Raw genomic sequence first — 23,976 nt, 5'->3', positions numbered from 1 at the left:
TGCAACTTTGATTCCTTAGGCATTAATAGATACCCAAAAATGTAGCAAACGTAAACTGTTTGAAATTATACTTAACAATTGTCAGATGTTTAACGGTTTCAACGACTAGACAACTTCTCTCGTCAAGATTCAACCAAGGAAAAAAATCGTTTGAAATGAGTCCTTTTCTTTCCGGGGTCAAGAAAAAGTCCTGAAAAATCTTCAACATTTCTGAATGTCCGGCACCATTCAGAAAAATCAGGACAAATGCTAAAATATGAAAAATAAATCAGGACGCTCCAAACGGGTTTCTAAAAATCAGGACATGTCCTGCTAAATCAGGACGGATGGTATCCCTAAATAAGTTTAAATGAGAAAGGCTGAGTCTGACCGCTGGGTGGATTAATTTAGGTTTTATGTTGTGGTCTTAATACATTTTCAATTTTTTTTTAAATTATTCATTGAAGCGTATATACGGTTGAAAAAAGGAATTAAGTCACAAAATATGAGAGAAGTAGAGCTCGCTCAAGCAATACTTGAGAGCGTCTCAAATATACGAAAGCACATAGGCGTCACAAAAGAGCGCTGCCAATAAAATCCAGGATGCCATGGAAAAAACAGCAGCTAATCACCAACTTTACGAGAAAAAATTTAAGCCTATCATTTAAAAATAATTTTATGAAAAGCTTTAAAGATTCAACAAAAAATATTATAAATTTAATCGATCGAAGGAACGCTTTTAATTCTCTCAATTGATGACAGCTCAAAAGCATAAAACGTGAATCTGCGGTAAACCTGAAAAAGTTATTGTTAGAACAACTTTTTTCTTTGAGTGTGTGATTTGTTCAGAGGAGTATTAGCCAACTAAACTGTCTATCTAAAAAATTTATTTTGAGAAAAATCTTACATGACCGATTTATTGAAAATTACTTTTTATTTTTAAAATGAACTTTCAAATTTAATATTGTCAATACTTTTTTAAAAAAGTTCAGATATTTTTCTAGAAGTCATCCCTTATCAACTTTTCTCTATCTCTTTGTTCAGTCCTTTTCAAATGTTACAGATAAATTTTCAAAAACAAAGAATGCAAAAAAACCTTATGAGTGCTGCCACCTCCTTCTCAAATGTGAATTTACTTTTAAAAGATATTACTATTTAGTCTTAGGGGCCATCCACATACCACGTGGACAGAATTTTAACGATTTTGACCCCCCCCCCCCTGGACAAATGCCATGTAAATTCTTTTTTTGTAGAACCGTGGACATTACACAACCCCCCCCCCCCCCCCCCCGTCCCCAACTGTCCACGTGGTATGTGTATGGCCCCTTACTTATAATAATTGACACTGAACACTATCATTAGTCAAACATTTTTTAGTCTGTATTAAAAAATAAAAGCTAAAATTTAATAATTGAGTAAAATTTTTAACTTACCCCTAGCAAGTTTCTGGGAATGTAACCTTCTGCGCCATTGGATTCCTTGGCCCACCACCACTCTCTTTCAGAGTCGTCTCCTTTACGAATAACTGTAAGTTTATCATTTACAGAAAAACTTAACTCATCCGATTGTTGCGCATCATAAGCAAATACGGCGAAGACATCACCATCATTCAAAATTCCCAACTTTTCTTGAACGCCTGTAAATACATGGATTTTAAACTATTTTTGAAAAAAAAATATGAATAGATAAACAGGCATAACAGAAGAGCGGTACGAATGTTATGAGAATAGTGAGTAAAAGCTGTTGAAAAGCACAAAAAGCCTTCTTCCTCATGCCCGAGATATGCCCGTTTATCTTCAAATACAACGTACTATATAAATATTCAGAGCAACCATCAAAACCTTCCTCGTCTTCCTCACACTTTTCTGCTGGTGTTTCATGGTCGGATAACGTAGCGGCAAATAAACAGGCTCCAGACTCAACCAAATATTTAACCATCGCTAGGTTATTACAACTAGCTGCACAATGCAGTGGCGTCCACCCATCTGAATCTTGAGCATTGACATCACACCCAAAGCATACCAAGAACCTATTTTGGAGCAAAGATAAGATGGGTTAATAATTTAGTTAACACAAGATATTACTTATGATACAGATTTCTGGAATGAAAGTATGCGGCCATCTACGCATTTATAAATTTAACTAGCTGACCCGGCAAACTTTATCCCGCCGATTTTTTCCTTTGTTTAGTTATTTTAAACATTCTAAATGGATACATTCACATATATCATGCAAATGCATGATAAATTGGATATTGGATACGTTCTAACTCAAAAGAAAAATCGGTCGAAATAGTATAATAATGGTAATAATAATAATAAGAGTAATAATAATAAGAGTAATAAAAATAATAATAAGAGTAATAATAATAATAAGAGTAATAATAATAATAAGAGTTTAGTTTTTTTAGTTTTAAAGTTGTTTATATTCTAGCTCATTTGCGTTAGCTTGACGGAGCAGTGTTTACAATACATTTTATTTTTACAGGGTAAAAACAAACTTGTTAGAGGGAGTCATCGCTACACCCGATTTACTGGGGTTAGTATGGTTTTACAGATTTCTGGTTGGGGGTTGTTGGGTTGGGAGCTTGAGTTTGTTTGTATTATTAAGTAATTATTAACTATAACTATTCTAAGATAAATATAAACTAATTTCTAATTACTAGTGAATAAATTTTCGCACATGTATTACACTGCATTTCACATTGCACCGAATTATCGTGATCTCGAAACAGGTACAGCACTGTATCCAATCAGGTTTCGAGTTTTTGTGTCTCCAGCACAAGGTACACCAGTCATTCAGTGAAAGAAGGATGAGTAATCTGATAAGATACAAAAAAACGTTTATTTTAGAGTTTAATATCCGCATTTTTAAAAAACAGTATAGCTCTGACATATACTGGAGATCGCCACTTCCCAAAATGTCTCTAACGGGTACATTTGCTTGTCTTCCTCGGGCCCGGAGGGAATCTATTAGCTTGGACCTAACATCAGAGTATTCGGCACACGACCAAACAACGTGCTCGATGTCGTGGTAGCCATCGCCACAAACGCAGTGATTACTGTCCACAAGTCCTATACGAAAGAGATGCGTGTTTAACGTGTAGTGATTGGACATAAGTCTTGACATCACTCGAATGAAGTCCCGACTTACTTCCAACCCCTTGAACCATGCTTTCGTCGATACCTTAGGAGAAATGGAATGTAGCCACCGTCCCAGTTCATCTGTATCCCATGATAATTGCCAACTATTGAGTGTTCTCTGACGCAAAATACTATAAAATTCATCATAAGCAATTGGTCTACTATAAATATCGCCATCAATAGCACCCACCTTAGCTAAAGAGTCAGCCTTTTCATTGCCCGGAATGGAACAATGAGAAGGTACCCACGCTAAGGTAACCCGGTAATTTTTATCTGTTAAAGCACTTAAAAACCGACGTATTTTCCCCAGGAAATACGGGGTGTGCTTCACAGTCTTCATCGATCGCAGAGCCTCAATGGCACTGAGACTGTCTGTGAAGATGAAGTAGTGGTCTATGGGTAGGGTTTCGATGATCCCAAGGGAGTACTGAATAGCAGCAAATTCTGCGGTGTACACGGAAGCAGGAGCATCGAGTTTGTAGGAGGCGGTAAAATTTTCGTGGAAAACACCGAAGCCAGTGGACTCATCTAGATTAGATCCGTCAGTGAAAAACCTTTTATCACAACTAACATGTTTGAACTTATCGGAAAAAATCTTAGGGATCTCTTGCGGTCGTAATTGATCCGGGATACCAGAAATGTCTTGTTTCATGGTGGTGTCGAAGAATATAGCATTGTTAGAAGTATTTAAAAGTGCGACATTGGAGGAATCGTATGAAGAAGGATTAATATTTTGAGCCATATAGTCAAAACATAAAGTCATAAATCTGGATTGAGATTGAAGGTCGACCAACCTCTCGAAATTTTCAATTACTAATGGGTTCATGATCGTACATCGAATAAGTAACCGGTAAGAGAGATTCCAAAAACGATGTTTCAACGGAAGAATACCCGCTAGCACTTCAAGACTCATCGTATGGGTCGACTGCATGCAACCTAAGGCAATACGCAAGCAACGATATTGTATTCTTTCTAGTTTTATAATGTGTGTTTTCGCAGCAGAGCGAAAGCAGAAACAACCGTATTCAAGAACTGACAGTATCGTTGTTTGGTATAACCTTAGAAGGTCTCTTGGGTGAGCACCCCACCAAGTTCCAGTAATCGTACGAAGAAAATTAATCCTCTGTTGGCATTTTTGTGTCAGATACCTAATATGACAAGCCCAGGTGCATTTAGAGTCGAACCAGACCCCGAGATATTTAGCGACTAAAACCTGAGTGATCGTTTTACCCGTTAGTAGGAGCTGCAGCTGAGCTGGGTTATGCTTCCTAGAAAAAACGACCAGCTCAGTTTTCTCCGGAGAGAATTCGATACCCAGCTTGAGAGCCCATTCAGACAAATTGTCTAAGGTATCTTGCAATGGTCCTTGCAGATCGCTAGCCTCGCTACCAGTAATGGATACAACGCTATCGTCTGCAAGTTGCCGTAGCGTGCATGAATTGGCAAGACATTCATCGATGTCATTAACGTAGACATTATATAAGAGAGGGCTTAAACATGAGCCCTGGGGAAGACCCATGTAACTAATTCGGGAAGTTGTCGAATCACCATGTGAGAAATACATATGCTTTTCTGACAACAAATTGAGCAAAAAATTATTCAAATTTGGTGAAAGTCCCTGCGAATGAAGTTTCTCGGTTACAACTTCTACAGAGACAGAGTCAAATGCCCCCTTAATGTCCAAAAATGCAGAAGCCATTTGCTCTTTTCGAGCAAAGGCGAGTTGAATTTCAGTAGAAAGCAACGCTAGGCAATCGTTCGTTCCTTTGCCCCGGCGGAAGCCAAATTGAGTATCTGAAAGTAAACCATTTGTTTCGACCCATTTGTCTAACCGTAAGAGGATCATTTTCTCCATTAATTTCCGGATGCAGAAGAGCATAGCAATCGGCCTATAAGAATTGTGATCAGAGGCAGGTTTTCCGGGTTTTTGAATAGCAATGACTTTTATCTCCCTCCAGTCGTGCGGAACAATGTTTAGCTCAAGAAACTTGTTGAACAAGTTCAACAAGCGTCTTTTTGCAGAATCGGGTAGGTTCTTCAACAAGTTGAATTTAATTCTATCCAACCCTGGAGCTTTATTGTTGCACGAGAGGAGAGCCATTGAAAATTCCAACATCGAAAATGGAGGCTCTTCCGTAGCTACTAAAAACGTGTCGCGAAAGGTCTTCTGTTCGGGGACAGAGTCCGGACAGACCTTTTTGGCGAAATCGAGTATCCAGCGATCTAAATACTCCTCGGACTCATTCGAAGCGTTACGATTCCGCATGCGCCTGGCGGCATCCCAAAGAGTGCTCATCGCTGTTTCCCTCGATAACGCGTTTACAAACCGCCGCCAGTATCCGCGTTTTTTCGCTTTCATTAAGCTCTTCATCTGCCTGTCCAGTACCTCGTACCTTCGAAGCAGCTTAACCGAGCCATACTTTCGGTAGTCCTTATATGCCGAGGACCTTCGCGCGTACAGTTCAGAGCACTCTTTGTCCCACCACTTGGTAGGAGGACGCCGTCTAATTGCTATCCCGGGTATCGGTTTGGTCTGAGCTTGAGTCGCGGCGTCGATGATCAAGCCAGAAAGGAACGCGTATTCTTCCTTCGGAGGAAGTTCCTCGTGAGATTCGAGATTTTCCGCTATGATAGTCTCATAACGCTTCCAATCAATGTTACGTGTGAGGTCGTATGACATATTGATTGGATTCGCGGGAGTTGAACCATTAGCAATTGAAATAACGATTGGGAGATGATCACTACCGTGAGGATCATTGATTACTTTCCACTGGCAATCTAACGCTAGTGATGTCGAGCAAAGGGATAGGTCAAGCACGCTTTCACGTGCTGGAGGATTAGGTACACGTGTCGCTTCCCCAGTATTCAAAAGTGTCATATTGAAGTCGTCGATCAAGTTACAAATTAAGAAGATCGGGCGTCGTCGTATTGCGATCCCCATTGCAAACAGTGGGAGTTAAAATCTCCCAAAATCAAAAAAGGTGCGGGAAGCAATTCTGCTATGTCAGGAAGTTGCCTCTGTTCAATCCGCACGGATGGAGGAATATAAATCGAAGCAATGCAAAGGTCTTTTCCATTCATATTTGTTTGAATGGCAACGACTTCAATATTCGAGATCCGAGGGAGGTTGATTCTAAAAAAGGAGTAGCACTTTCTGATCCCTAAAAGTACCCCTCCACCATGTGAGTCTCGGTCTCGACGGATTATGTTAAAATCGTGGAAATTGGGTTGATTATTTGAATTTAGAAAAGTTTCACAAAGCGCAAAAGCGTCACAATTATAAGTGTTTATCAAATGAGAAAATAAATCGAGTTTGGGGATGATACTTCTGCAATTCCACTGTAATACAGTGATAAAATTCCTAACCTTTTTCGCCGTATTAGTCATCGAAAGATATGATAGCTGAAATGAGGGGCCAAGTTGCTGCCAGTTGTTTCAAAAATGTTTTCACTGTAGGGAGAAGGGCCAGAAGAATGTTTTTAAGGGGATCTGTTATGTTGAATGTTTTGAATATCCAGTCCACAATATCAGAGAAATTTATAAACCCTGTTTCTTTCTTATCCTCTGATCGAGAAATGGGTGCACGAGGGGTTTTTGGTGCCCCAGGAAGCGGTGGGTACTCCTGGTTAGATTTGAAATTAAAACCGGGAGGTACTTGCTTCGGTTTTTCTTCACCGCTTCCTTTTTGCGTAGGCTTATTGGTCATTCCGCTAGGGGTTATCTTACGACCTTTGCGAGAAAGATTAGGAGAGTTTACTATTCTCCTCTTCCTAGATCCTTCTGGCATGGCATAAGAACACCCTTCGACGGGATCGTCAGATGTACCCTCATCGGTTGGCAAAAAGGAAAAGATGTTTCCTGTCGAAGGTGGCTCAGCTCTCTTTAGCATTTCTGCAAAAGAGCGCTTTGATCGTTCCTTGAGGGAACGCTTTATTTTCTCCTCGCGCTGTTTGTACGCGGGACATGCCGAAAGGTCATGCCGAGTTCCCTCGCAGTAAAGACACTTTTCAGTATCCTCACTGCAAGCGGTCTCAGCATGATTTCCTCCGCACTTGCTGCAGCGTGCCTTGTTGCAGCAGTAGGTGGCTGTATGACCTAACTGCTTGCAGTTTTGGCAATGCATGACCCGCGGTACGAACAGGCGTACAGGCAGACGAACCCTGTCCAAAAGGACGTAGTTCGGCAGAGCAGATCCAGCAAAGGTTATCCGAAAGGAATCCGAAGGGGAGAATTTCTTCTTCCCTTCTACGATGGATACTGAATGCAGTTGCTTGACATCCAGTATTTTTACATTTTTCATTAAGGGGTTCTTGAAACAGCCAGCCCCATAACGAAAAATGTCATCGACTGTGAGATTCCCTTCGGTAATCACACCGTCGATCTCCACGTCCTTGGCAGGGATGTACACGCGATACTCTCGCGTAAAGAGCTCGCAGCTAGCAATCGCGTTTGCTTGCTTCAAGCATCTCACGACAACTCGCAGTTTATTCGGTCTCACCTTGGTTATTTCGGTTACGGCCGAAAACTTTTTTACCAGGTCCTTGCCAATTTGTATAATGTTTAACGGCTTCTTTATGGGCCGGAAAAAGACAAAAAATGGACCTATAGCGGCATCTGGGTAAGCTTTTACCCGTACCTCCGGAGCTTCCGGTACTGGGCTAGGTACAGGGGAGGGTACAGGGGACGGTAGAGGGGACGGTAGAGGGGACGGTAGAGGGGAGGTGGTGGGGGAGATTTCGATTTCTTCCCCAATGGTTTCTACATCCAAGAATAATTCCACCTGCATGTTGTCCATTTTTTGCGGGAGCGTTTCGCTCTACCGCTAACTCGCGGTAAAAAAACCGTATATGGAGGGGAATCAAAAAAAAGTTTACTAAATGAAAAAACAATTTGTTCAAATATAATCGTTCAAAATAAAAAAAAAGTCAGTGGTAGTTAAAGGGTTAAAAAATGAAACACAATACTTAACAAGATAATCCTGACCAACGTACTGCCGTACGCTTTTCCGTGCCGCAAGCGGGGTAGCCAGAATCCGGCGGTGCGCGGGGGAGTGCTTCTACTGCTGGACTGTCAGCTATTGTCGCAGAGGTGGCTTCACGTGCTGCAAGCGATAGTTCTTCTGCCGCTATATTGTCGGCTATTGTCACCAAGGCTGGATCACTTTTCTGCTAGCGATGTAGCCAGCACCCGGCGGTGCGGGATATAATTCCTGCTGCTGTGCGCAGCCTATTATCACCACGGCACTGACTGACCCGAAAACAAAACCGTGACCGAAATGTATTGTTGAGCAAAAGACGTGCGAATCGATACGGACTGAAATAATATGCGTCTATTCGCTTCGCAAGCAAAACAGCTTCTGAATAATAAGAGTAATAATAATAATAAAAGTAATAATAATAATAAGAGTAATAATAATAAGGGTAATAATAATAATAATAAGAGTAATAATATCATTCCGCGTCGAACACTCGACAGAAACGGACGTGCAAAGTGGTCGTTCTATTACAATCCGGTCCGTGTGTACGAATAGCCAAACAAAAGAGTGTATTATTCGCGCTATAGGCCAACTAGATTGTGAGTTGTGTCGCTACGTTCTGTACCCGGCTCGCAACTTTGGCTGTATTGGTGCAAAATACCAGCTGCAGTTTTGATCTGTGCACAGTGAATAGATCTTTCTAATTCAAGGCCATCATTTGACAGTCGAGTCGTGTCGCTGTGCTGAGTGATCTCACACCCGGCTCACTGCTGGTGGCTGTATTGGTGCTGCTGTACTGGTGCTGCTGGCTGCTTTGGGTGCAGCTTCGAACGATCGGACAACCACTGCTGGAAGGAAGAAGTAAATAGGTACGTGTTCTTGTCGGCGCTAGTGCGCTAGTGCACTACATTTAGCGCGATGGATATAGATCCCTCGCCTCCCGTGCCACCATCTCCGAGCCCCCCTGACCCTGACCCTTCTGTTACCCCCTCCCCTGTTCATTCTCCAGTCCCCCTTCGCCCCAGGCTTTACCCGGACGGATCTCAACAGGGCAGCTATACTGTTTATTTTCGTCCAAAGGCAGGAGTAAATTCAAAGCGATAAAACATACTGCAAATTTCGAAAGACCTGACGAAGGGGTGCAAGGCCGTGACCGAAATTTCCAAGGTCCGACCTAACAAGCTCCGTGTCGTGGTCAGTGATCTGACACAGGCCAATGCTATCGCTTGCTCTGAGCTCTTCACACGCGAGTATCGCGTTTACATACCCGCACGAGACGTGGAGATCGACGGTGTCATAACCGATTCGAGTCTGTCTGTCGAGTGTATCCTAAAAAGCGCGACCGGTTGCTTCAAAAATACCGAAACACAGGCGAAAATTTTGGATTGTAAGCAATTGCGGTCCATGTCTCTCGTCGGCGGTAAAAAAGTTTACACTCCGTCAGACTCGTTTCGCGTTACGTTTGCCGGATCTGCACTCCCTAGCCACGTCTCGATCGACCGGGTTCGTCTGCCTGTGCGATTGTATGTACCCCGTGTTATGAATTGCACCAATTGCAAGCAGTTAGGCCACACAGCCGCCTACTGCTGCAATAAGGCACGATGTAGCAAGTGTGGGGAGACTCATGCGGAAGATTCTTGCAGTGTTAATGCTGAAAAATGTATTCACTGTGGGGAAAACCAGCATGAGCTCTCCACATGCCCGGTGTACATGCAGCGCAGAGATAAAATCAAGCGGTCACTTAAGGAGCGTTCAAAGCGTTCTTATGCTGAGATGCTGAAGAAGACCGTGACCACTTCTACCATAACATCGAACCCCTTTGATCTGTTGTCCTCTGATGAAACCGATTCTGACGATTCATCAGTGGGAACATCTTATGCCAATCCTGGGGAGTCTAGGAAGAGGAAAAATGTTTCTTCTCCTAAACTTCCCCGTAAAGGTCCTAAGATTTCCCAAAGTGTAATGAAAAGTACGAACAAACCAAACAGTGCTGCGGAAAAACCGAAGCAAACTCCTCCTGGGCTTGCAAATTTAAAGTCCCAGAAGGAGTTCCCAGCACTGCCAGGAACATCTAAAACCCCAGTTGTTCCTTTTGCACATCCAGTTGATGAAACAAACTCTGGATTAGTGAAATTTTCTGACATTGTGGACTGGATTTTGAAAATTTCAATGTACCCGATCCAATTAAAATTTTTCTTACAGCATTCCTCCCAACAGTTAGATCATTTTTGAAGCAGTTGACTGCCCAATGGCCCCTCCTTGCAGCGATTGTATCCTTCGATGCCTAATTCAACTGCGTATATGAAGGATTCTATCTCTGTCTTACAGTGGAATTGTAGAAGTATTTTACCAAAAATTGATTCGTTTAAAGTTTTGATAAATAAAAACAAATGCGATGCATTTTCCCTTTGTGAAACTTGGCTTACTTCAAATATTGATCTCAACTTCCATGATTTTAATATTATTCGCCTTGATCGAGACACTCCATATGGAGGAGTACTTTTAGGGATTAAAAAGTGCTATTCTTTCTATCGTATTAACCTCCCCTCGATTCCAGGCATCGAAGTTGTCGCATGTCAAATGACAATACAAGGTAAAGAGCTTTGTATTGCCTCAATATATATTCCTCCCAGAGCACAGGTTGGGCAACGGTTGATCTTTGATTTAATAGAACTTCTTCCCTCGCCACGTTTGATTTAGGGAGACTTCAACTCTCATGGTGTGGCTTGGGGTTCCCCTTACAATGATAACCGCTCCTCTTTAATCTATAACCTTTGCGATGACTTCGACATGACTATTTTAAACAACGGTGAAATGACACGTATCCCAAAACCTCCAGCGCGCCCAAGCGCTTTGGATCTATCCTTATGTTCGACGTCGCTACGGTTGGATTGCACATGGAAAGTAATCCTCGATCCTCACGGTAGCGACCATCTGCCTATTCTTATTTCAATTACAAACGGGTCAACTCGCATGCGACCAATTGACATTCCGTATGACCTCACACGGAATGTCGATTGGAAGTTATACGAGGAAATGATTTCGAAAGCGGTCGAGTCGATTCAACATCATCCACCACTTGAAGAATACAACCTCCTCGCGGGCTTGATTCTCGACGCCGCGTTGCAAGCCCAAACGAAGAAATATCCCGGCGTAACGATCAAAGAACAGCCTCCCACTCCGTGGTGGGACCAAGAGTGCTCCGATGTCTACACGCAAAGATCCGACGCGTTTTTGGCCTTCGAGAAGGGAGGTATACCTAGCGACTATTTACGATATTCTTTGCTTGATACCAAGCTTAAAAGTTTGGCTAAAGCAAAGAAACGCGGATATTGACGTCGGTTCGTGAACGAGACGTCGAGGGAGACATCGATGAGCACTTTTTGGAACACAGCCCGAAGAATGCGGAATCGCGTAACGGTCAACGAAAGCGAGGAGTCTTCAAGTCGGTGGTTATTTGATTTTGCCAGGAAAGTATGTCCGGCCTCTGTTCCTGAGCAAAACATTGTTCGCGATGCGTCTCCGGGCCACGACGCGATAGAATCACCTTTTACGATGGCAGAATTTTCAGTTGCCCTCCTCTCCTGTAACAATAAAGCGCCTGGGTTAGATAGAATCAAATTCAACTTGTTGAAGAATCTACCCGGCAATGCCAAGAGGCGCTTGTTGAACTTGTTCAATAAGTTCCTGGAGCAAAACATTGTACCGCAGGATTGGAGGCAAGTGAAGGTGATCGCCATCCAAAAACCAGGGAAACCAGCTTCTGATCACAACTTTTATAGGCCGATTGCAATGCTATCCTGTATCCGGAAATTGATGGAAAAAATGATACTCCGTCGTTTAGACCATTGGGTCGAATCAAATGGTATACTATCAGATACTCAATTTGGCTTCCGCCGTGCCAAAGGGACGAATGATTGTCTTACGTTGCTTTCAACAGATATTCAGCTGGCGTATGCTCGCAAAGAACAAATGGCGTCTGCGTTCTTGGACATTAAGGGGGCTTTTGATTCCGTTTCTATTGACATTCTTTCGGGTAAACTTCACCGACAAGGATTTTCTCCAATTTTGAACAATTTTTTGCACGATTTGTTGTCCGAAAAGCACATGCATTTTACGCACGGCGATTTGGCAACTTTTCGCATTAGCTACATGGGTCTTCCCCAGGGCTCATGTTTGAGCCCCCTTCTTTACAACTTTTATGTAAATGACATCGACGAATGTCTGGCAAATTCATGCACGATAAGACAACTTGCAGACGACAGTGTAATCTCTGTTACAGGAGCCAAAGCTGCCGATTTGCAAGGACCATTGCAAGATACCTTGGATAATTTGTCTGCTTGGGCTTTACAGCTAGGTATCGAATTCTCTCCGGAGAAGACTGAGATAGTAGTTTTTTCTAGGAAGCATGAACCTGCTCAGCTTCAAACACAATTAATGGGTAAAACGATTTCTCAGGTTTTGGTACACAAATATCTTGGTGTCTGGTTCGACTCTAAAGGCACCTGGGGTTGTCACGTGAGGTATCTGATGAAAAAATGTCAACAAAGAGTGAATTTTCTCCGTACAATAACCGGACAATGGTGGGGAGCCCACCCAGGAGACCTTATAAGGCTTTACCAAACAACGATACTGTCTGTTATTGAGTACGGGTGTTTCTGCTTCCGCTCCGCAGCAAACACACATTTGATCAAACTGAAGCGAATACAATATCGTTGTTTGCGTATCGCCTTGGGTTGCATGCAATTGACCCATACGATGAGTTTGGAGATCTTTGCTGGAGTACTACCATTGAAAAACCGCTTCTGGAGCCTGTCTTCTCGTATTCTAATCAAATGTAAGGGCTTGAACCGTCCCGTGATTGAAAATTTTTAAAGGTTAATTCTCAAACCCGTTTTATGACATTGTATTTCAATCACATGTCCCAAAATATTAACCCTTCTTCGAATATTCCAAATCGTGTCGACTTATCAAATACTTCTGATTCTACTGTGTTTTTCGATACATCCATGATAGAAGAAACTCGTGGAATCCCGGATCATTTACGCGTGCAGCAGATCCCCAAAATTTTTTCCAATAAATATCGAAACATCAACTGCAAAAATATGTTCTACACTGACGGATCACTTCTTGATGGGTCCACTGGCTTCGGTATTTTCAATAACAATTTAACCGTCTCCCATAAACTCGATAATCCTGCTTCTGTTTACGTCGCAGAATTAGCTGCAATTCAGTACACCCTAGGGATTATCGAAGAAATGCCCACGGACCATTATTTCATCTTTACGGACAGTCTCAGTTCCATTGAGGCTCTCCGATCGATGAAAGATGTTAAGCACTCTCCGTATTTCCTGGGGAAAATACGGGAACATCTGAGTACTTTATCCGAAAAATCTACTCAGATTACCTTAGCGTGGGTCCCTTCTCACTGCTCGATACCGGGTAATGAGAAAGCGGACTCTTTGGCTAAGGTGGGCGCAACAAACGGTGATATTTATGAAAGACCAATTGCCTTTAATGAATTTTTCGCATTTGTACGTCAGAATACTATCATCAGTTGACAAAATTCTTGGACCAAGGAGGAACTGGGAAGGTGGTTACATTCCATAATCCCCAAGGTATCGACGAACCCGTGGTTCAAGGGGTTGGATGTAGGTCGGGATTTTATTTGCGTGATGTCCCGGCTTATGTCCAATCACTATAGATTTGACGCGCATCTCCGTCGTGTTGGGCTCGGGGAGAGTGGTATCTGTGCCTGTGGTGAAGGTTATCACGACATAGAGCACGTTGTTTGGTCATGCCCTGTACACCGTGACGTCAGGTCTAGATTAATAGCTTCCCTGCAGGCCGAAGGTAGGCAGCCGGCTGTTCCTGTTCATGATGTCTTGGCGAGCCGTGACCTATCCTACATGTCCCTTATATACGTTTTCCTGAAATCCATCCACGCCCCAGTTTAGTCCTATCCCCTTCCGCCTACATCCAACCAAACGACAAGAACACGTTAAGACCCCGGATCCGGAAACAGCAATCAGACCCGCACGATACTCTCAAGGCCCGATGGAAACAACCCAATATGCCAGTCCGTAATATCTTGGCCCAGCAGCGGAACAAATTTAATATGCTGCTTACCTATGGCGATGGAAAACCATCAAACAGCAAACCTGTGCTTTTAATGCAAAATATTCTAGCTTTAAGTTAGATTTAGTTTCAGCTCGTAGTCGGCAGCGAGGATAAAAAATTTGCTTTTAGTTATTAAGATACTTTAGAAAGTAAGCTACCAGATATAATTGGCGCCGTTAAACATTGAATTGTATTTGTGCCGTGTCAAATAAACTATAGATGAAGAAAAAAAAAGATAAAGAGATGAAAGAATAATATATCATGTGGAAACAGATCTAATTTAATGAAAATGTTTTGAGAAAATGAAAGAAGATATCTAACGAGAAAAAGCAATGAGATGAATAAAAATATGCAATTAAAGCAAAGCATTTAAGCTACTTAATAAAACTGAAGAAAGTTATTTGAAGAACATTTGATTAAAAAAAAGTTAATAATGGGCCACGAGACAAGTTAAACTGATATTTTAACGCGGAAAGAAAAGCCAAATACAGATAAATGGAATTGATACGTCACGCAATGATTTTCAATGTAAAACAAAAAAAACATCGAACACCAAAGTTAGAGAACGTATGATAAAAAAATTAGTAAACAATGCACATTTGAAATGTTTTGTTTGTAACAGTAATTTTAAACAGCAAGTGGAAAAAGTAACAAAACGAAAAAAAGAATTGATGAAATAATGGCAAAAAATTAATGCACCACTTGCTAAGTAGGGCAACTAGCATCTAAGCATTGACAACGAGACGATTCCCAGATCTACAAGACGAAGAGATGACCACAACGGAGGCTGCGATGGGGCATACCATAATGCCCAGGAAAAAGCGAAAAAGGAAGCAGGCGGTTGCGAGGGGAGTTGAACGGCAGGTGTCTATGGCCGACGGGAATTTAGCCAAGTGATATTACCAAGAAGAGACGAACAACATCCAGTTTTCGGCCCTGAGGAGGCCAGAAGTGCAACAAGAATCAATCAAAGCGGCTCATGGTCGAGCCAGAATCGAGACTTCAGCGCGAAGACGATTACATCAAACTATGCAGCGAAGGGAGTAATAATTTGTTCCAAATATATATTACTCATTGAGAATTATTGACTTCTACAAATTCGAGGATTCGAGGTCAAAGCCAAACAAGCAAAATGACGCTATAAAACTTTGCTCTTGTTTAATCAACAATGTTATTTCCGCACTACGATTTGAAAATGTGCGCACATATGTTAGCGGGTAATTGGACACCCCGCGCAGACAGGTAAAGATGATAAACCAAGTGACTGCATTATGCAACAGAGCTGGTGGCAATCGCAAATCTTTTCTCCACACGGTGCGTAACAGTATTATAAGTCAAACAAAATACAGCCGATCCATATCAAAGGGAGGCGGCTTACCCAGCAGTGAAGTCCAACGACAAACAATCGTAAAACAACCAGATGAAGCCTTAAGGATGAGTTCGCGAAGGATGACACCACAACCAACCGATGAGAACCTCAACTGCCAGACGCACCCCCCCGTTTCGAACCTCCTGTAACCCGGCGCTTGAACACGACAGCCAAGCAGCGGATATCTTCAAGACGCAGCGCACCAGGCGAGAAATGAAGAAATTTCAGATATTGTTAATTTATGTAGAAACGATATGTAGCACCATTGTACTTGATTGAATTTTACGTGCCGAAGAAAGAAGGCATATTATATAACAACGAATATGTATATAGTTGCATTGAAACGCGAAAATAATTGTAATAAAAAAGGCACACCTAACGGCCGACAGAACGGACCATGTGAACATTATCTCTTCTAGATAATGGCCAACTAGGCGGGGTGGCAGATGTGACGTCACACCCCGCGCAGAAAATACCTTATGTTCCGTCACGCAGAATTTTGTCATACGGTACATTTTTGCTTAGTACGAAAGAAAGTAAGCCTTCTGTTGTATGAAATGAAAACAGGTAGAGTGTAAAACCGGGACATGGCCGTCTGCCATTGCCCACTAAAAACAAGACAAAAACATTTTTGTAAAAGAAAACAGGAAATCTTGAAGAAAGACCGCGAACGGTTCTGCTACGTAAGCGTTGGCGAATACACTTTGCCTTCCGCGATGAATAGTCACTAAAGCCACCGAGGCATTGAATAAACAAAGCAGAACTCGACAAACGGTAGCGTCGCTCAGCGTCGCCCATGCTCACGCGCGGGTACTTTGCGCTCACGCTAGCGCACGTGTTTGGAAACACATGTTATGGCGATCTCAATCAGAATGCCCAAAATGTACTAAATGTTAAGCACAAGAAAGAGACAGGCCAAGAAATGCCATAAGCTAGTATAGAACAGCTAGGTATGGGGTGACTGGATCGAAGGGGAAAAGCCTTTCGCTCAGAGTTACCTGCAGGGTATATTTAAGCAGTGATGTACAAAATAAAAGTTAATTATCATCAGCACTAATCTGGTGTTATATTTCCGCGCCGACTGCGCGTACAGCGATACCTAGAAAAAAAAGTCCCTGGTAGGATATACCCTACAAATCTCAAGGTCAATCTTTGGAGGTATGCGGAGTAAATCTCGAATTTTCACGCTTTTCACATGGTCAATTGTACAGTTATACCTCGATTATACACACTCTCGATTATACGCACCCTCGATTTCACGTACTTCGATTTTACGCACATTTTACCTCGATTTTACGCACAATTTCACCAAAAACATTTTTAATTCATTTTTTTTTTGAATTATAATAAATTATAGGATTTTATATATAAGATATTATTCATAAGTAATGGGCTGTTCAAATAGACTGGCAAAGCTGCCGAAAAACGGGAGACAGTAACAAAAACATCTTTTCTGGGAACCAGAAAACACAACCTTTTTTGCCTCTCTCCTAGAAAGGTATAGCAATCACTTGCAAAAACGAAGATATAAAAGTGCTCCAAAGGGCTGAATGGCATATATCACTCGACTCAGCTCGACGAGCTGAGCATTTTCTGTATGTGTGTGTGTGTGTATGTATGTGTGTGTGTGTATGTGTGTGTATAGGCAGATTTTTATTCTCACTCATTTTTCTCAGAGATGGCTGGACCGATTTTCATGAAATTAATTGCAAATGAAAGGTCTTGTTGTCCCATAAGACCCTATTAAATTTTATTGTAATCGGATTTTTAGTTTAGAGGTTATGTATCAAAATGTAACAATCAAGCAACATCATTATCTCGAAAACCATACAACCGATTTGAACAAAATTGGTTTCAAATGAACGGGCTACCTAAAAGACCCTTAAATTTTGAATTTTATAAAGATTGAACTAGTAGTTCAAAAGTTACGAAAAAAAAAACACAATTAATCCACCTAGCGGTCTGACCCAGCCTTTCTCATTCAAACTTTTATTTGTAAAAATAGATTAACATGAACGCTTCAATCCAATAAATGTATATTCACTCTTTAGGTTCTAAAATATTGATGTTATTGATGATACATGTAAATATGCAGTTCGGTCTGTCTGTCTGTCTGTCTGATCCATATAGGCTCAAAAACTACCGAACCGATCAACTCAATTTACCGAATTTGGCATGTGGATGTTTCAAGAGGTAACAAATATGTCCATAATAGTTGAACGTCTCTCCTTTTTCTGGAAAGGAGGGGTTCCATACAAATGAAACACAAATTTCTGCACATCTCGAGAACTAATCAATTAAATGGAATCAAATTTGGCAGGTAAATGTTTTAAGTGGTAAAAAATATGTTCATAATGTAGTTTCGTGATTTTCACATTTCGGTACATTACAGACGAAGTTATAGTTCGATTACAGAAATATTCAATAGGGTGTTATGAGGTAGCTAGACTTTTTATTTGACACTAATTTTGTGGGAATTGGGTCAGCCATCTCTGAGAAAAGTGAGTGAGTCCAAGTAGTCTTCGGAATATGTTCCTTTTCATAGCTGGATTTCACATTTTTAAACATAACAGGCAAAGTAATAGTCCGATTGCAAAACAAATCAATAGGGTCTTATGGGGAAACTAGACCTTCCATTTGACACTGATTTTATGAAAATCTGTCCAGCCATCTCTGAGAAACATGAGTGAGATTAAGCAGTCTTTAGAACACGTTTTTTTTCATAACATTTGAACCACATGTTCAATCTTCATAAGATTGAAAAGTTAAGGGTTTGTTCAAATCGGTTGTGTAGTTTTTGAGATAATGATGTTTCATGATTTTTACATTTTGATACATAACCGCTAAACTAAAAATCCGTTTAAAATGAATAGGGTCTTATGGGACAACAAGACCTTTCATTTACAATTAATTTCATGGAAATCGGTTCAGCCATCTCTGAGAAAAGTGAGTGAGAATGAAAATCTGCACATACACACACACACATACACACACACGTCTCCGTCCCATAAAACCTGGCAGGCCTTCCAGTACGTTCCGAGTCTATTGCCTGGTGGGAATCAGGCAGGAGTAGGATCAGATGGTTGTTCCTGACTTGCGCCGGTCGGAGGAGTCATAGTTGCTCATAAGGCGCTATGACTGCTTACCCTAGCCATGACCTCACTGCTTCGACAGAGACCACCATGGGACCACATAGGCGACTACTCCACCATGGGCAAGGATAGCGGCTGGAAGGGGGACCCATTTAACATCAAGATGAACACATTCAAAACAAAAGAGACGAGTGCGGAGGGATTACAAAATCCCTTCCATCGCTGGCGACCTGAAGCAGAGCCTCCACCTGCTTTGGAGCACCATTGATGAAGCCAGAAAGAAGCACGAAGAACTCGTAGCTCGGGTGAAGGCGGCCGAAAAAGCGGCCGGACCGGGAGGGCGACTGCATCTAAAGAGGTGCAGACAGACGCCCCCTCGTTCGCGTCTGTCTGCTCCACGGGGCAGGTCGCTAAGCGAACGAGGCAGTCCCCGGAGGAAACGGCCCCCGGGAACACCAAGAAACGATTGGTCGTGCTACTCCCACGGGAAAACACGCCAACCGGTTCAAGGTCAACCGCGGAAAGGCACAGTTGGAGGCTACGGGCAACCCTTGGACTACCGTAGAGGGTAGGAAGCGTCGGGAAGGTGCGACGCGATATGACGGCGGAGTGGCCAGAGGACCAAAAAAGGTCGAAAAGGCGCGGAGTAGGGGTGATGCCCTCATACTCAAGACGGATGGGTCGAAGTACTCAGAAGTCTTGAAGAAGATGAGGGGGGAAACCCAGCTCAAGGATCTGGGGGCGGATGTGCGGAGTATCCGCCGATCTCGCACTGGCGAGATACTTGAGCTCCGGAAGGACGCCAAGAACAAGGGGGCTACCTACAAAACGGTAGCCGAAAAGGTCCTAGGAAAGGAGGTGCAAGTGCGGGCACTCACCTCAGAAGTGACTCTCCAGCTTAAAAACCTGGACGAAATCACTGAGGGGTGCGACATTGCACAAACCCTAAAAGCGAAGTGCGGGGTGGAGGTGGCTAAGGAGTCAATCCGCCTCCGCAAAGGTCCGGCGGGAACCCAGATAGCTACCTTCCGACTACCGTCGGCGGACGCTAACCTGGCCCTGAAAGAGGGCAAGTTGAATGTCGGCAGGTCTGTGTGTCCTCTGGGCATACTACAGCAACCAGACATTTGCTTCCGGTGCTTCGAGGGCGGACATAAGTCCTGGACCTGCAAGGGGCCCGATAGGAGTCAGCTGTGCAGGCGATGTGGAGGTGCAGGCCATAGAGCAAAGGACTGTGAGGAGTCTCCCAAGTGCATGGTATGTTCAGGGAAACGAGACGCCAAATACTTTATGGGAGGCCCCAGGTGCCCAGCCGGTAGGCCGGCTGCGAAACCACGGGCGTAAGGGTGACACAACTGAACCTGAACCATTGCTTCGCGGCTCAGCAGCTGCTACACCAAGCAGCCACTGAGTCGTTGTCGGACATCGCCATCATATCGGATTTCTACCGCATCCCTCCCGGAAACGGTAACTGGGTTGCGGATAAGTCCAGTATGGTGGCCATATGTACGACGGGCAAGTTCCCGGTTCAGGAGGTTGTCTCAACCTCAGAAAAAGGCTACGTAGTTGCTAAGGTGAACGGAGTGTTCTACTGCAGTTGCTATGCTCCGCCACGTTGGTCTACCGAAAGGTTCACCCTGATGGTCGATCTCCTATCCATGGAGCTAACGGGCCTAACGCCGTTGGTGGTGGCGGGCGACTTCAACGCTTGGGCTGTTGAGTGGGGAAGTCACTTCACGAACCAGAGGGGCCAGATCTTGTTGGAGGCTTTGGCAAAGCTCAACCTAGATCTGGCCAACGTTGGGAACAAAAGTACATTCAGCAAAAATGGCGCGGAGTCGATCATCGACGTGACGTTCTCCAGCCCAGGACTGATCAAAAACTGGAGGGTAGACGATGGCTACACTAATAGCGACCACCAGGCAACAGCGAGAGGCGGCAAGCGACGGGTAGAGCCAACACTCCGACCGTTCGCGGGTGGAAGACATCGCACTTTGATGCCGAGGTATTCGAAGAGGCGAAGAGGCGATAGCCGACCTTCGCAGTGCGTGCCTCCGTGCAAGACGGAGGATGCAGCGTGCGCGAAACGAAGAAGAGAGGACAGAGCGCCGCGCAGCATTCAGTTCGGCAAGATCGATGCTGAAGAGTGCGATAAAGGCCAGCAAGAGGGCCTGCTTCGATAGGCTATGTGCGAGTGCCAATACAAATCCGTGGGGTGACGCCTACAGGATCGTAATGGCCAAGACTAAAGCGCGCTGGCGCCTGCAGAGCGATCACCAGCGATGCTGGAGCGTATCATCGAGGGACTCTTTCCACGCCACGAGCCTAGTCCTTGGCCTCCGGCGGTCGAGTCTCACGTCCGACGTTCCAGTATCTCAGACATAGACCAGGGATGGTCGGCCAACCTGCCGAGCATCCAATCCGTGAGCGACGACAGTCGTGTCGAAGCAGGGGAGGAGGCAAAACAAATTTCTGCACATCTCGAGAACTAATCAATTAAATGGAATCAAATTTGGCAGGTAAATGTTTTAAGTGGTAAAAAATATGTTCATAATGTAGTTTCGTGATTTTAACATTTCGGTACATTACAGACGAAGTTATAGTTCGATTACAGAAATATTCAATAGGGTGTTATGAGGTAGCTAGACTTTTTATTTGACACTAATTTTGTGGGAATTGGGTCAGCCATCTCTGAGAAAAGTGAGTGAGTCCAAGTAGTCTTCGGAATATGTTCCTTTTCATAGCTGGATTTCACATTTTTAAACATAACAGGCAAAGTAATAGTCCGATTGCAAAACAAATCAATAGGGTCTTATGGGGAAACTAGACCTTCCATTTGACACTGATTTTATGAAAATCTGTCCAGCCATCTCTGAGAAACATGAGTGAGATTAAGCAGTCTTTAGAACACGTTTTTTTTTTTCATAACATTTGAACCACATGTTCAATCTTCATAAGATTGAAAAGTTAAGGGTTTGTTCAAATCGGTTGTGTAGTTTTTGAGATAATGATGTTTCATGATTTTTACATTTTGATACATAACCGCTAAACTAAAAATCCGATTAAAATGAATAGGGTCTTATGGGACAACAAGACCTTTCATTTACAATTAATTTCATGAAAATCGGTTCAGCCATCTCTGAGAAAAGTGAGTGAGAATGAAAATCTGCACATACACACACACATACACACACACGTCTCCGTCCCATAAAACCTGGCAGGCCTTCCAGTACGTTCCGAGTCTATTGCCTGGTGGGAATCAGGCAGGAGTAGGATCAGATGGTTGTTTCTGACTTGCGCCGGTCGGAGGAGTCATAGTTGCTCATAAGGCGCTATGACTGCTTATCCTAGCCATGACCTCACTGCTTCGACAGAGACCACCATGGGACCACATAGGCGACTACTCCACCATGGGCAAGGATAGCGGCTGGAAGGGGGACCCATTTAACATCAAGATGAACACATTCAAAACAAAAGAGACGAGTGCGGAGGGATTACAAAATCCCTTCCATCGCTGGCGACCTGAAGCAGAGCCTCCTCCTGCTTCGGAGCACCATTGATGAAGCCAGAAAGGAGCACGAAGAACTCGTAGCTCGGGTGAAGGCGGCCGAAAAAGCGGCCAGGACCGGGAGGGCGACTGCATCTAAAGAGGTGCAGACAGACGCCCCCTCGTTCGCGTCTGTCTGCTCCACGGGGCAGGTCGCTAAGCGAACGAAGCAGTCCCCGGAGGAAACGGCCCCCGGGAACACCAAGAAACGATTGGTCGTGCTACTCCCACGGGAAAACACGCCAACCGGTTCAAGGTCAACCGCGGAAAAGGCACAGTTGGAGGCTACGGGCAACCCTTGGACTACCGTAGAGGGTAGGAAGCGTCGGGAAGGTGCGACGCGATATGACGGCGGTGTGGCCAGAGGACCAAAAAAGGTCGAAAAGGCGCGGAGTAGGGGTGATGCCCTCATACTCAAGACGGATGGGTCGAAGTACTCAGAAGTCTTGAAGAAGATGAGGGGGGAAACCCAGCTCAAGGATCTGGGGGCGGATGTGCGGAGTATCCGCCGATCTCGCACTGGCGAGATACTTGAGCTCCGGAAGGACGCCAAGAACAAGGGGGCTACCTACAAAACGGTAGCCGAAAAGGTCCTAGGAAAGGAGGTGCAAGTGCGGGCACTCACCTCAGAAGTGACTCTCCAGCTTAAAAACCTGGACGAAATCACTGAGGGGTGCGACATTGCACAAACCCTAAAAGCGAAGTGCGGGGTGGAGGTGGCTAAGGAGTCAATCCGCCTACGCAAAGGTCCGGTGGGAACCCAGATAGCTACCTTCCGACTACCGTCGGCGGACGCTAACCTGGCCCTGAAAGAGGGCAAGTTGAATGTCGGCAGGTCTGTGTGTCCTCTGGGCATACTACAGCAACCAGACATTTGCTTCCGGTGCTTCGAGGGCGGACATAAGTCCTGGACCTGCAAGGGGCCCGATAGGAGTCAGCTGTGCAGGCGATGTGGAGGTGCAGGCCATAGAGCAAAGGACTGTGAGGAGTCTCCCAAGTGCATGGTATGTTCAGGGAAACGAGACGCCAAACACTTTATGGGAGGCCCCAGGTGCCCAGCCGGTAGGCCGGCTGCGAAACCACGGGCGTAAGGGAGACGCAACTGAACCTGAACCATTGCTTCGCGGCTCAGCAGCTGCTACACCAAGCAGCCACTGAGTCGTTGTCGGACATCGCCATCATATCGGATTCCTACCGCATCCCTCCCGGAAACGGTAACTGGGTTGCGGATAAGTCCAGTATGGTGGCCATATGTACGACGGGCAAGTTCCCGGTTCAGGAGGTTGTCTCAACCTCAGAAGAAGGCTACGTAGTTGCTAAGGTGAACGGAGTGTTCTACTGCAGTTGCTATGCTCCGCCACGTTGGTCTACCGAAAGGTTCACCCTGATGGTCGATCTCCTATCCATGGAGCTAACGGGCCTAACGCCGTTGGTGGTGGCGGGCGACTTCAACGCTTGGGCTGTTGAGTGGGGAAGTCACTTCACGAACCAGAGGGGCCAGATCTTGTTGGAGGCTTTGGCAAAGCTCAACCTAGATCTGGCCAACGTTGGGAACAAAAGTACATTCAGCAAAAATGGCGCGGAGTCGATCATCGACGTGACGTTCTCCAGCCCAGGACTGATCAAGAACTGGAGGGTAGACGATGGCTACACTAATAGCGACCACCAGGCAACAGCGAGAGGCGGCAAGCGACGGGTAGAGCCAACACTCCGACCGTTCGCGGGTGGAAGACATCGCACTTTGGTGCCGA

The 23,976-nt window shown here is 44.2% G+C and overlaps 1 protein-coding gene across 1 annotated transcript in view; it reads right to left on the bottom strand.

The window, feature by feature from the left end:
* Nucleotides 1-23,976, bottom strand: part of LOC129723611 (apoptosis-stimulating of p53 protein 2) — a 172,181-nt gene that overhangs the window by 85,967 nt on the left and 62,238 nt on the right. The window contains exons 4-5 of the mRNA XM_055677938.1: nucleotides 1,791-2,008; nucleotides 1,413-1,615 (exon numbers count right to left, since the gene is read on the bottom strand). Coding sequence (XP_055533913.1) covers nucleotides 1,413-1,615; nucleotides 1,791-2,008 — 421 coding nt within the window. The remainder of the gene's footprint in view (nucleotides 1-1,412; nucleotides 1,616-1,790; nucleotides 2,009-23,976) is intronic.

The sequence above is a fragment of the Wyeomyia smithii genome, chromosome 2, assembly GCF_029784165.1.
Source record: "Wyeomyia smithii strain HCP4-BCI-WySm-NY-G18 chromosome 2, ASM2978416v1, whole genome shotgun sequence".
Taxonomy (NCBI): Eukaryota; Metazoa; Arthropoda; class Insecta; order Diptera; family Culicidae; genus Wyeomyia; species Wyeomyia smithii.
This window is presented reverse-complemented; position numbering and strand designations above follow the sequence as displayed.